Raw genomic sequence first — 13279 nt, forward strand, 5'->3', positions numbered from 1 at the left:
ATCACGTGGTGAGGGTGGTGAGGGGTAGAGAAGGTGACAGCATCACGTGGTGGTGGTGGTGAGGGGTAGAGAAGGTGTCAGCATCACGTGGTGAGGGTGGTGAGGGGTAGAGAAGGTGTCAGCATCACGTGGTGGTGGTGGTGAGGGGTAGAGAAGGTGACAGCATCACGTGGTGGTGGTGGTGAGGGGTAGAGAAGGTGTCAGCATCACGTGGTGAGGGTGGTGAGGGGTAGAGAAGGTGTCAGCATCACGTGGTGGTGGTGGTGAGGGTAGAGAGGTGACAGCATCACGTGGTGAGGGTGGTGAGGGGTAGAGAAGGTGACAGCATCACGTGGTGAGGGTGGTGAGGGGTAGAGAAGGTGTCAGCATCACGTGGTGAGGGGTAGAGAAGGTGACAGCATCACGTGGTGAGGGTGGTGAGGGTAGAGAGGTGACAGCATCACGTGGTGAGGGTGGTGAGGGGTAGAGAAGGTGACAGCATCACGTGGTGAGGGTGGTGAGGGGTAGAGAAGGTGTCAGCATCACGTGGTGAGGGTGGTGAGGGGTAGAGAAGGTGTCAACATCACGTGGTGAGGGTGGTGAGGGGTAGAGAAGGTGTCAGCATCACGTGGTGAGGGTGGTGAGGGGTAGAGAAGGTGTCAGCATCACGTGGTGGTGGTGAGGGGTAGAGAAGGTGTCAGCATCACGTGGTGGTGGTGAGGGGTAGAGAAGGTGACAGCATCACGTGGTGGTGGTGAGGGGTAGAGAAGGTGACAGCATCACGTGGTGAGGGTGGTGGTGAGGGGTAGAGAAGGTGACAGCATCACGTGGTGAGGGTGGTGGTGAGGGGTAGAGAAGGTGACAGCATCACGTGGTGGTGGTGAGGGGTAGAGAAGGTGACAGCATCACGTGGTGAGGGTGGTGAGGGTAGAGAAGGTGTCAACATCACGTGGTGAGGGTGGTGAGGGGTAGAGAAGGTGTCAGCATCACGTGGTGAGGGTGGTGAGGGTAGAGAAGGTGTCAGCATCACGTGGTGAGGGTGGTGAGGGGTAGAGAAGGTGTCAGCATCACGTGGTGGTGGTGAGGGTAGAGAAGGTGTCAACATCACGTGGTGAGGGTGGTGAGGGGTAGAGAAGGTGACAACATCACGTGGTGAGGGTGGTGAGGGGTAGAGAAGGTGTCAGCATCACGTGGTGAGGGTGGTGAGGGGTAGAGAAGGTGACAACATCACGTGGTGAGGGTGGTGAGGGGTAGAGAAGGTGTCAGCATCACGTGGTGAGGTTGGTGGTGAGGGGTAGAGAAGGTGTCAGCATCACGAGGTGAGGGTGGTGAGGGTAGAGAAGGTGTCAACATCACGTGGTGAGGGTGGTGAGGGGTAGAGAAGGTGTCAGCATCACGTGGTGGTGGTGGTGAGGGTAGAGAAGGTGTCAACATCACGTGGTGAGGGTGGTGAGGGTAGAGAAGGTGTCAACATCACGTGGTGAGGGTGGTGAGGGGTAGAGAAGGTGTCAGCATCACGTGGTGGTGGTGGTGAGGGTAGAGAAGGTGTCAACATCACGTGGTGAGGGTGGTGAGGGGTAGAGAAGGTGACAGCATCACGTGGTGAGGGTGGTGAGGGGTAGAGAAGGTGACAGCATCACGTGGTGGTGAGGGTGGTGAGGGGTAGAGAAGGTGTCAGCATCACGTGGTGGTGAGGGTGGTGAGGGGTAGAGAAGGTGACAGCATCACGTGGTGGTGAGGGTGGTGAGGGGTAGAGAAGGTGACAGCATCACGTGCTGGTGGTGGTGGTGAGGGGTAGAGAAGGTGTCAGCATCACGTGGTGAGGGTGGTGAGGGGTAGAGAAGGTGACAGCATCACGTGGTGGTGGTGAGGGGTAGAGAAGGTGACAGCATCACGTGGTGAGGGTGGTGGTGAGGGGTAGAGAAGGTGACAGCATCACGTGGTGGTGGTGAGGGTAGAGAAGGTGTCAGCATCACGTGGTGAGGGTGGTGGTGAGGGGTAGAGAAGGTGTCAGCATCACGTGGTGAGGGTGGTGAGGGGTAGAGGTGACAGCATCACGTGGTGGTGGTGAGGGTAGAGAAGGTGTCAGCATCACGTGGTGAGGGTGGTGGTGAGGGGTAGAGAAGGTGTCAGCATCACGTGGTGAGGGTGGTGAGGGGTAGAGAAGGTGACAGCATCACGTGGTGGTGGTGAGGGGTAGAGAAGGTGACAGCATCACGTGGTGAGGGTGGTGGTGAGGGGTAGAGAAGGTGACAGCATCACGTGGTGGTGGTGAGGGTAGAGAAGGTGTCAGCATCACGTGGTGAGGGTGGTGGTGAGGGGTAGAGAAGGTGACAGCATCACGTGGTGAGGGTGGTGAGGGGTAGAGAAGGTGTCAGCATCACGTGGTGGTGGTGGTGAGGGGTAGAGAAGGTGACAGCATCACGTGGTGGTGGTGGTGGTGAGGGGTAGAGAAGGTGTCAGCATCACGTGGTGAGGGTGGTGAGGGGTAGAGAAGGTGACAGCATCACGTGGTGAGGGTGGTGAGGGGTAGAGAAGGTGACAGCATCACGTGGTGAGGGTGGTGAGGGGTAGAGAAGGTGTCAGCATCACGTGGTGGTGGTGGTGAGGGGTAGAGAAGGTGACAGCATCACGTGGTGAGGGTGGTGAGGGGTAGAGAAGGTGTCAGCATCACGTGGTGGTGGTGGTGAGGGGTAGAGAAGGTGTCAGCATCACGTGGTGAGGGTGGTGAGGGGTAGAGAAGGTGTCAGCATCACGTGGTGGTGGTGGTGAGGGGTAGAGAAGGTGACAGCATCACGTGGTGGTGGTGGTGGTGAGGGGTAGAGAAGGTGACAGCATCACGTGGTGGTGGTGGTGGTGGTGAGGGGTAGAGAAGGTGACAGCATCACGTGGTGGTGGTGGTGAGGGGTAGAGAAGGTGACAGCATCACGTGGTGAGGGTGGTGAGGGGTAGAGAAGGTGACAGCATCACGTGGTGAGGGTGGTGAGGGGTAGAGAAGGTGTCAACATCACGTGGTGGTGGTGGTGAGGGGTAGAGAAGGTGTCAGCATCACGTGGTGAGGGTGGTGAGGGGTAGAGAAGGTGTCAGCATCACGTGGTGGTGGTGGTGAGGGGTAGAGAAGGTGTCAGCATCACGTGGTGAGGGTGGTGAGGGGTAGAGAAGGTGTCAGCATCACGTGGTGAGGGTGGTGAGGGTAGAGAAGGTGACAGCATCACGTGGTGAGGGTGGTGAGGGGTAGAGAAGGTGTCAGCATCACGTGGTGAGGGTGGTGAGGGGTAGAGAAGGTGACAGCATCACGTGGTGGTGGTGGTGAGGGGTAGAGAAGGTGTCAACATCACGTGGTGAGGGTGGTGAGGGGTAGAGAAGGTGACAACATCACGTGGTGAGGGTGGTGAGGGGTAGAGAAGGTGTCAGCATCACGTGCTGGTGGTGGTGGTGAGGGGTAGAGAAGGTGACAACATCACGTGGTGAGGGTGGTGGTGAGGGGTAGAGAAGGTGTCAGCATCACGTGGTGAGGGTGGTGAGGGGTAGAGAAGGTGTCAGCATCACGTGCTGGTGGTGGTGGTGAGGGGTAGAGAAGGTGTCAGCATCACGTGGTGGTGAGGGTGGTGAGGGGTAGAGAAGGTGTCAGCATCACGTGGTGGTGAGGGTGGTGAGGGGTAGAGAAGGTGTCAGCATCACGTGGTGGTGAGGGTGGTGAGGGGTAGAGAAGGTGTCAGCATCACGTGGTGGTGAGGGTGGTAAGGGGTAGAGAAGGTGACAGCATCACGTGGTGGTGGTGGTGGTGAGGGTAGAGAAGGTGTCAGCATCACGTGGTGGTGGTGGTGGTGAGGGTAGAGAAGGTGACAGCATCACGTGGTGGTGGTGGTGAGGGGTAGAGAGGTGTCAGCATCACGTGGTGAGGGTGGTGAGGGGTAGAGAAGGTGACAGCATCACGTGGTGGTGGTGGTGGTGGTGAGGGTAGAGAAGGTGTCAGCATCACGTGGTGGTGGTGGTGGTGAGGGTAGAGAAGGTGTCAACATCACGTGGTGAGGGTGGTGAGGGGTAGAGAAGGTGACAGCATCACGTGGTGGTGGTGGTGGTGAGGGGTAGGGAAGGTGACAGCATCACGTGGTGAGGGTGGTGAGGGGTAGAGAAGGTGTCAGCATCACGTGGTGAGGGTGGTGAGGGGTAGAGAAGGTGTCAGCATCACGTAGTGGTGGTGGTGGTGAGGGGTAGAGAAGGTTACAGCATCACGTGGTGGTGGTGGTGAGGGGTAGAGAAGGTGGTGGTGAGGGTGGTGAGGGGTAGAGAAGGTGACAGCATCACGTGGTGGTGGTGGTGAGGGGTAGAGAAGGTATCAGCATCACGTGGTGGTGGTGGTGGTGGTGAGGGGTAGAGAAGGTGACAGCATCACGTGGTGGTGGTGGTGAGGGGTAGAGAAGGTGACAGCATCACGTGGTGGTGGTGGTGATGGTGAGGGGTAGAGAAGGTGACAGCATCACGTGGTGGTGAGGGTGGTGAGGGGTAGAGAAGGTGTCAGCATCACGTGGTGGTGGTGGTGGTGAGGGGTAGAGAAGGTGTCAGCATCACGTGGTTAGGGTGGTGAGGGGTAGAGAAGGTGACAGCATCACGTGGTGGTGGTGAGGGGTAGAGAAGGTGTCAGCATCACGTGGTGGTGGTGGTGGTGAGGGGTAGAGAAGGTGACAGCATCACGTGGTTAGGGTGGTGAGGGGTAGAGAAGGTGACAGCATCACGTGGTGGTGGTGAGGGGTAAAGAAGGTGTCAGCATCACGTGGTGAGGGTGGTGAGGGGTAGAGAAGGTGTCAGCATCACGTGGTGAGGGTGGTGAGGGGTAGAGAAGGTGACAGCATCACGTGGTGGTGGTGGTGAGGGTAGAGAAGGTGACAACATCACGTGGTGAGGGTGGTGAGGGGTTGAGAAGGTGTCAGCTTCACGTGGTGAGGGTGGTGAGGGGTAGAGAAGGCGTCAGCATCACGTGGTGAGGGTGGTGAGGGGTAGAGAAGGTGTCAACATCACGTGGTGAGGGTGGTGAGGGGTAGAGAAGGTGTCAGCATCACGTGGTGGTGGTGGTGAGGGGTAGAGAAGGTGACAGCATCACGTGGTGGTGGTGGTGAGGGGTAGAGAAGGTGTCAGCATCACGTGGTGAGGGTGGTGAGGGGGAGAGAAGGTGTCAGCATCACGTGGTGGTGGTGGTGAGGGGTAGAGAAGGTGTCAGCATCACGTGGTGAGGGTGGTGAGGGGTAGAGAAGGTGTCAGCATCACGTGGTGAGGGTGGTGAGGGGTAGAGAAGGTGTCAGCATCACGTGGTGAGGGGTAGAGAAGGTGTCAGCATCACGTGGTGGTGGTGGTGAGGGGTAGAGAAGGTGACAGCATCACGTGGTGAGGGTGGTGAGGGTAGAGAGGTGACAGCATCACGTGGTGAGGGTGGTGAGGGTGGTGAGGGTAGAGAAGGTGACAGCATCACGTGGTGAGGGTGGTGAAGGGTAGAGAAGGTGTCAGCATCACGTGGTGGTGGTGGTGGTGAGGGTAGAGAGGTGACAGCATCACGTGGTGAGGGTGGTGAGGGGTAGAGAAGGTGTCAACATCACGTGGTGAGGGTGGTGAGGTTAGAGAAGGTGACAGCATCACGTGGTGGTGGTGGTGAGGGTAGAGAAGGTGACAGCATCTCGTGGTGGTGGTGGTGGTGAGGGGTAGAGAAGGTGACAACATCACGTGGTGAGGGTGGTGGTGAGGGGTAGAGAAGGTGACAACATCACGTGGTGAGGGTGGTGAGGGGTAGAGAAGGTGTCAACATCACGTGGTGAGGGTGGTGAGGGGTAGAGAAGGTGACAGCATCACGTGGTGGTGGTGGTGGTGAGGGGTAGAGAAGGTGACAACATCACGTGGTGAGGGTGGTGAGGGGTAGAGAAGGTGTCAACATCACGTGGTGAGGGTGGTGAGGGGTAGAGAAGGTGACAGCATCACGTGGTGGTGAGGGTGGTGAGGGGTAGAGAAGGTGTCAGCATCACGTCGTGGTGAGGGTGGTGAGGGGTAGAGAAGGTGTCAGCATCACGTGGTGGTGAGGGTGGTGAGGGGTAGAGAAGGTGTCAACATCACGTGGTGAGGGTGGTGAGGGGTAGAGAAGGTGACAGCATCACGTGGTGGTGGTGGTGGTGAGGGGTAGAGAAGGTGTCAACATCACGTGGTGAGGGTGGTGAGGGGTAGAGAAGGTGTCAGCATCACGTGGTGGTGGTGGTGGTGAGGGGTAGAGAAGGTGACAGCATCACGTGGTGAGGGTGGTGAGGGGTAGAGAAGGTGTCAGCATCACGTGGTGAGGGTGGTGGTGAGGGGTAGAGAAGGTGTCAGCATCACGTGGTGAGGGTGGTGAGGGGTAGAGAAGGTGTCAGCATCACGTGGTGAGGGTGGTGAGGGGTAGAGAAGGTGACAGCATCACGTGGTGGTGAGGGTGGTGAGGGGTAGAGAAGGTGTCAGCATCACGTGGTGGTGGTGGTGAGGGGTAGAGAAGGTGTCAGCATCACGTGGTGGTGGTGGTGAGGGGTAGAGAAGGTGTCAGCATCACGTGGTGAGGGTGGTGAGGGGTAGAGAAGGTGACAACATCACGTGGTGAGGGTGGTGAGGGGTAGAGAAGGTGACAGCATCACGTGGTGAGGGTGGTGGTGAGGGGTAGAGAAGGTGACAGCATCACGTGGTGGTGAGGGTGGTGAGGGGTAGAGAAGGTGTCAGCATCACGTGGTGAGGGTGGTGAGGGGTAGAGAAGGTGACAGCATCACGTGGTGGTGGTGGTGGTGAGGGGTAGAGAAGGTGACAGCATCACGTGGTGGTGGTGGTGGTGAGGGGTAGAGAAGGTGTCAACATCACGTGGTGAGGGTGGTGAGGGGTAGAGAAGGTGTCAGCATCACGTGGTGGTGGTGAGGGGTAGAGAAGGTGACAGCATCACGTGGTGAGGGTGGTGGTGAGGGGTAGAGAAGGTGACAGCATCACGTGGTGGTGGTGGTGGTGGTGAGGGGTAGAGAAGGCGTCAGCATCACGTGGTGAGGGTGGTGAGGGGTAGAGAAGGTGACAGCATCACGTGGTGGTGAGGGTGGTGAGGGGTAGAGAAGGTGACAACATCACGTGGTGGTGGTGGTGAGGGTAGAGAAGGTGTCAACATCACGTGGTGAGGGTGGTGAGGGGTAGAGAAGGTGTCAGCATCACGTGGTGAGGGTGGTGAGGGGTAGAGAAGGTGACAGCATCACGTGGTGGTGGTGGTGGTGAGGGGTAGAGAAGGTGTCAGCATCACGTGGTGGTGGTGGTGGTGAGGGGTAGAGAAGGTGTCAGCATCACGTGGTGAGGGTGGTGGTGAGGGGTAGAGAAGGTGACAGCATCACGTGGTGGTGGTGGTGGTGAGGGGTAGAGAAGGTGTCAGCATCACGTGGTGAGGGTGGTGAGGGGTAGAGAAGGTGACAGCATCACGTGGTGGTGGTGGTGGTGAGGGGTAGAGAAGGTGTCAGCATCACGTGGTGAGGGTGGTGAGGGGTAGAGAAGGTGACAGCATCACGTGGTGGTGGTGGTGGTGAGGGGTAGAGAAGGTGACAGCATCACGTGGTGAGGGTGGTGAGGGGTAGAGAAGGTGACAGCATCACGTGGTGGTGGTGGTGGTGAGGGGTAGAGAAGGTGTCAGCATCACGTGGTGAGGGTGGTGAGGGGTAGAGAAGGTGTCAGCATCACGTGGTGAGGGTGGTGAGGGGTAGAGAAGGCGACAGCATCACGTGGTGAGGGTGGTGAGGGTAGAGAAGGTGTCAGCATCACGTGGTGAGGGTGGTGAGGGGTAGAGAAGGTGACAGCATCACGTGGTGGTGGTGGTGAGGGGTAGAAAAGGTGTCAACACGGCATGGCAGCTGCTAAGTTGTGGTGGCAGCGGCTACAGTGGTGGTGACTGTAGTGGTGGTTGTGGTGGTGATTGTAATAGTGGTTGTGGTGGTGATTGTAGTGGTGGTTGTGGTGGTGATTGTAGTGGTGGTTGTGGTGAGGGTGGCGACGGTGTTGGCGGATATTGATGGTGGTCTTGGCCAGGGCCGGATTAAGGTTGTGTCGGCCCTTGGGCTGCAGGTACTCTGAGGCCCCCCCCCCCAGTAATATTTTCAAAAGGAAAACAAAGTTAAAGAAAAATCAAATGTATTGTTACAACGCTAACAACAACAAATAAAATTCAGGATTCACAAACGAAGTAACTTTTCACTTCATCTCCTCCAGCTGGCGGAGGCCCCTGGGCTGCAGCCCCTAAAGCCCCCACGCCTTGAACCGGCCCTGGTGGTGGCGGCGGTGGTGGCGGTGGTGGTGGCACTGGAGTGGGTGGTGGTTGCGGTGGAGTTGGTGGTGGTTGCGGTGGCGGTGAAGTTCATGGCAGTGGTGGAGTTGGTAGTGGCATCGGTGGCGGTGGTGGTGGCGGTGGTGGCGGAATTGGTGGTGGTGGTAATGGCGGCGGTGGTGATAGTGGAGGAATTGGTGGTGGTGGTAATGGCGGTGGCAGTGGCGGTATTGGCAGTGGTGGTATTTGCGGTGGTGGTAATTGTGGTGGTAATGGTGGTGGTGGCGGTAGTGGCGGAATTGGCGGTGGTGGCATTTGCGGTGGTGGTTGTGGTAATTGTGGTGGTAATGGCGGTGGTGGTGGTGAGGACGTTACCGGAGCCGGACGATTCCCCGCCGGAGGAGCTGTCGCTGCGCGAGGGGGGGGCGCTGTCCCTGCTGGAGCCTCTCGTCCGTCGGCCCACGTCTCCATCGCCGACTGGGGCGACACGGCCCAGCACGGCACAGTCAAGCGAGCCGCACTACGTCTAGCAACACCAGCAGCGTCACTACAGCCTCAGCTACAGCGTCACTACAGCCTCACCTACAGCATGACTACAGCCTCACCAACAGCGTCACTACAGCCTCACCTACAGAGTGACTACAGCCTCACCTACAGCGTGATTACAGCCTCACCAACAGCATGACTACAGCCTCACCAACAGCGTCACTACAGCCTCACCTACAGAGTGACTACAGCCTCACCTACAGCGTGACTACAGCCCCACCAACAGCGTCACTACAGCCTCACCTACAGAGTGACTACAGCCCCACCAACAGCGTCACTACAGCCTCACCTACAGCGTGACTACAGCCCCACCTACAGCGTGACTACAGCCCCACCTACAGAGTGACTACAGCCTCACCTACAGAGTGACTACAGCCTCACCTACAGCGTGACTACAGCCCCACCAACAGCGTCACTACAGCCTCACCTACAGCGTGACTACAGCCCCACCTACAGCGTGACTACAGCCTCACCTACAGAGTGACTACAGCCTCACCTACAGCGTGACTACAGCCCCACCAACAGCGTCACTACAGCCTCACCTACAGAGTGACTACAGCCCCACCAACAGCGTCACTACAGCCTCACCTACAGCGTCACTACAGCCTCACCTACAGCGTGACTACAGCCCCACCTACAGCGTGACTACAGCCCCACCTACAGCGTGACTACAGCCCCACCAACAGCGTCACTACAGCCTCACCTACAGAGTGACTACAGCCCCACCAACAGCGTCACTACAGCCTCACCTACAGCATGACTACAGCCTCACCTACAGCGTGATTACAGCCTCACCAACAGCGTGACTACAGCCTCACCTACAGCGTGACTACAGCCTCACCAACAGCGTCACTACAGCCTCACCTACAGCGTGACTACAGCCCCACCTACAGCGTGACTACAGCCCCACCTACAGCGTCACTACAGCCTCACCTACAGCGTGACTACAGCCCCACCTACAGCATGACTACAGCCTCACCAACAGCGTGACTACAGCCCCACCTACAGCGTGACTACAGCCTCACCTACAGCGTGACTACAGCCCCACCTACAGCGTGACTACAGCCTCACCAACAGCGTGACTACAGCCCCACCTACAGCGTGACTACAGCCTCACCTACAGCGTGACAACAGCCCCGCCAAGAGCGTGAGCTAGCGAGCGAGCGAGCGATAGAGTGAGCTAAGATGCGAGTGAGTGAATAAGCCAGTGAGCTAGTGAGTGAGTGAGTGAACATGCGAGCGAACACACGAGTGAGCGAGCGAGTGAGTGAGTGTGTGAGTGAGCAAGCCAGTGAGTGAGTGAGTGAACACACGAGTGAGCGAGCGAGTGAGTGAGTGTGTGAGTGAGCAAGCCAGTGAGTGAGTGAGTGAACACACGAGTGAGCGAGCGAGTGAGTGAGTGTGTGAGTGAGCAAGCCAGTGAGTGAGTGAGCGAACACACGAGTGAGTGAGCAAGTGAGTGATTGAGCGAGTGAGTGAGCGAGTGAACACATGAGTGAGTGAGTGAGTGAACACGCGAGTGAGTGAGCGAGTGAGTGAGCGAGCAAGCGAGTGAGTGAATGAGCGAGTGAACACACGAGTGAGTGAGTGAGCGAGCGAGTGAGTGAGCGAGCGAGTGAATTAACACGTGAGTGAGTCAGTGAGCGAGTGAGTGAGTCAGTGAGTGAGTGAGCTAATACATGAGTGAGTGAACACGTGAGTTAGTGAGTGAGTGAGCGAGCGAGTTAGCGAGTGAGTGAGTGAGTGAGCGAGCGAGTGAGTGAGTGAGTGAATACACGAGTGAGTGAGCGAGCGAGTGAGTGAGTGAGCTAACACATGAGTGAGTGAACACGTGAGTTAGTGAGTGAGTGAGTGAGCGAGCGAGTTAGCGAGTGAGTGAGTGAGCGAGCGAGTGAGTGAGCGAGCGAGTGAGTGAACACACGAGTGAGTGAGCGAGCGAGTTAGCGAGTGAGTAAGCGAGCGAGTGAGTGAGTGAGTGAGTGAGCGAGTGAGTAAGCGAGCGAGCGAGTGAGTAAGCGAGCGGGAGCAGGAACCGACTGTCGAGCTCCTCCTCGGAGCTGAGCTGGAACCCGGGGTTGACGAGTCCCGGCTCGTCGGAGAGCAGTGCGATGGCCTCCACGGAGCACACGCCGGCGTTGAGCAGCGCGAGAGCGTGCTGCGCCGAGCTGTCCGCGCCGTGGCCGCCGCCGCCCCCCCAGGCCGCCGCCGCCTTGCGCCGCTTCTCCTCCGCCTCGCGGAACGCCGCCGTGCCGGGGCACCTGACACAGACGACGGCCCCCCGGCCCCGGTGAGCGAGCGCCCAGCACGGCAACGGCAAGCGGCGACGGCGGTGCCAATGGCCGCTTGCAGCACGGACCCGCGAGCGGTGAATCTATTTAGACTAAAATTTTTTTTTTTTTTTTCACCAGCTAAGGCCCACTGAGCTGTACGGCTCAACGAAGTGGCTCGCCTTCGTGTGGGAATTTATAGCAGCTGTCGATTCTAAACGTGGAGGGGAAAAACCAGGGGACCCGGAGAAAAATCCACGGGACCACGGGCAGAGAGAGAGAGAGAGACGCAAACTACAAATATATACGGCAGGAGTCAGGGTCGGGATGGAAGCTACGACCTCCTGCGCACCGCGGAGCAGATCCGCGATTCGGAGTCGCGGTTGAACTCACGAATCGGTGAGATTTGCCGCCTTGCGTGTCGCATTGTTTGCGATTCACTACTCCGGATAATTATCAATGTCCGTTTTGTCTGCTCGATTGACACGTAATCTGCGGGATGGTTGAGGCTGCGCCTCGCCAAATGCCGATGTCCCAGGGCAGCTACTGACAAGGAGAGGGGCCCGTTAGCAAGCGCCCACTCAGGCAGCAGCAGCAGCAGTGCAAGTGAGACGCTGGTGGTGGTGCTGCTGTGATCCCGTGAGGAGAAGAAAAAAAACTCGCAACTTTTTTTTCATTTCAATAAAATGGCAAACGGCGAGAAATGTGAACAAAAGCGGTGGGGGAGAGATGTACGCTTAGAATTGAACCGGGGCAGTAAGAGGAACGCACGCATCGGACAATTTAAGCAATATAAAGGCATCGCGTTGAGCGTCAACGGCCGAGGCAGACGACGTAACGGAATGTGCCGTGCCCGAGGTGACCCCGAGAAATCGGACCGCGAGGTCACGTCGACGACTTGCGCAAGCCGTCATCCAGTAGCGGATAGATCACGGCTAATGACGACGGTGATGATGACGGTGATGATGACGATGACGATGATGATAAATGTGGCTCTCAAAGAGAGCGGTGGGGTTTACGGCTGAGATTCAGAGGCCGGTGAATATCCGGCTTAGAGGCGACACTTCGCCCCCCCCCGCTTCCCTGAACCCGCGAGAACCGGGAAAGCGCGACACGGCTCACGATGCTGAGGCTGAGCAAACGTTCTTGCCGGAGCCGTACTTCCTGAGATGACCTCAGCGCCGTTGTCACCATCGTCGTCACCGTCGTCATCGTCGTCACCGTCGTCATCACCGTCACCATCACCGTCACTGTCGTCACCATCGTCATCACCGTCACCATCGTCGTCACCGTCGTCATCGTCGTCACCATTGTCATCACCGTCGTCACCGTCGTCATCACCGTCACCATCGTCGTCACCGTCGTCATCGTCGTCACCATCGTCATCACCGTCACCATCGTCATCACCGTCACCATCACCGTCACCATCACCGTCATCATCGTCACCATGGTCGTCACCGTCGTCATCACCGTCACCATCACCGTCGTCACCACCGTCATCATCGTCGTCACCGTCATCATCATCGTCACCATCATCGTCACCATCGTCACCATCGTCACCATCGTCATCATCGTCACCATCGTCGTCATCGTCACCATCATCGTCACCATCGTCGCCATCGTCACCGTCGTCACCATCGTCACCATCGTCACCATCGTCATCATCGTCATCATCGTCACCACCATCACCATCTTCATCATCGTCTTCATCATCATCGTCATCATCGTCACCACCGTCATCATCGTCACCATCGTCGTCATCGTCATCACCGTCACCGTCGTCACCATCGTCACCATCGTCACCATCGTCACCATCGTCGTCATCGTCATCACCGTCACCGTCGTCACCATCGTCACCATCGTCACCATCGTCACCATCGTCATCATCGTCGTCGTCACCACCGTCACCACCGTCGCCATCGTCGTTCAAGCAGCCGCACAGTCTCCAGCACTGGCTACTGCCGAATCTCGTAGTGTTTTGGACGTAAAGTTAACGAGCACTCCTGTGGCGTGGCAGTTTGCGCGCTGCGCTACATAAACCCGGTGGCCCGAGTTCAAGTCCCGGCCATGGGTGACGCGCCGTAAGCGGGCGAGCGGTAAAAACAACCCATCCCGGAAGGACACTGGAGAACGATGTGACATCTGTTGAAATTGAAAAATGCCGGAGGCTGTGCAGAGGCACTCGATGTAATGTGTA

The 13279-nt window shown here is 57.7% G+C and overlaps 1 protein-coding gene across 1 annotated transcript in view; it reads right to left on the minus strand.

Annotated features, from left to right (window-relative positions):
- Positions 1 to 13279, minus strand: part of LNX1 (ligand of numb-protein X 1) — a 94998-nt gene that overhangs the window by 14010 nt on the left and 67709 nt on the right. Inside the window, 2 exon segments of the mRNA XM_078862994.1 lie at positions 8645 to 8746; positions 10853 to 11073. Coding sequence (XP_078719120.1) covers positions 8645 to 8746; positions 10853 to 11073 — 323 coding nt within the window.

The sequence above is a fragment of the Lampetra fluviatilis genome, chromosome 15, assembly GCF_964198595.1.
Source record: "Lampetra fluviatilis chromosome 15, kcLamFluv1.1, whole genome shotgun sequence".
NCBI lineage: Eukaryota > Metazoa > Chordata > Hyperoartia > Petromyzontiformes > Petromyzontidae > Lampetra > Lampetra fluviatilis.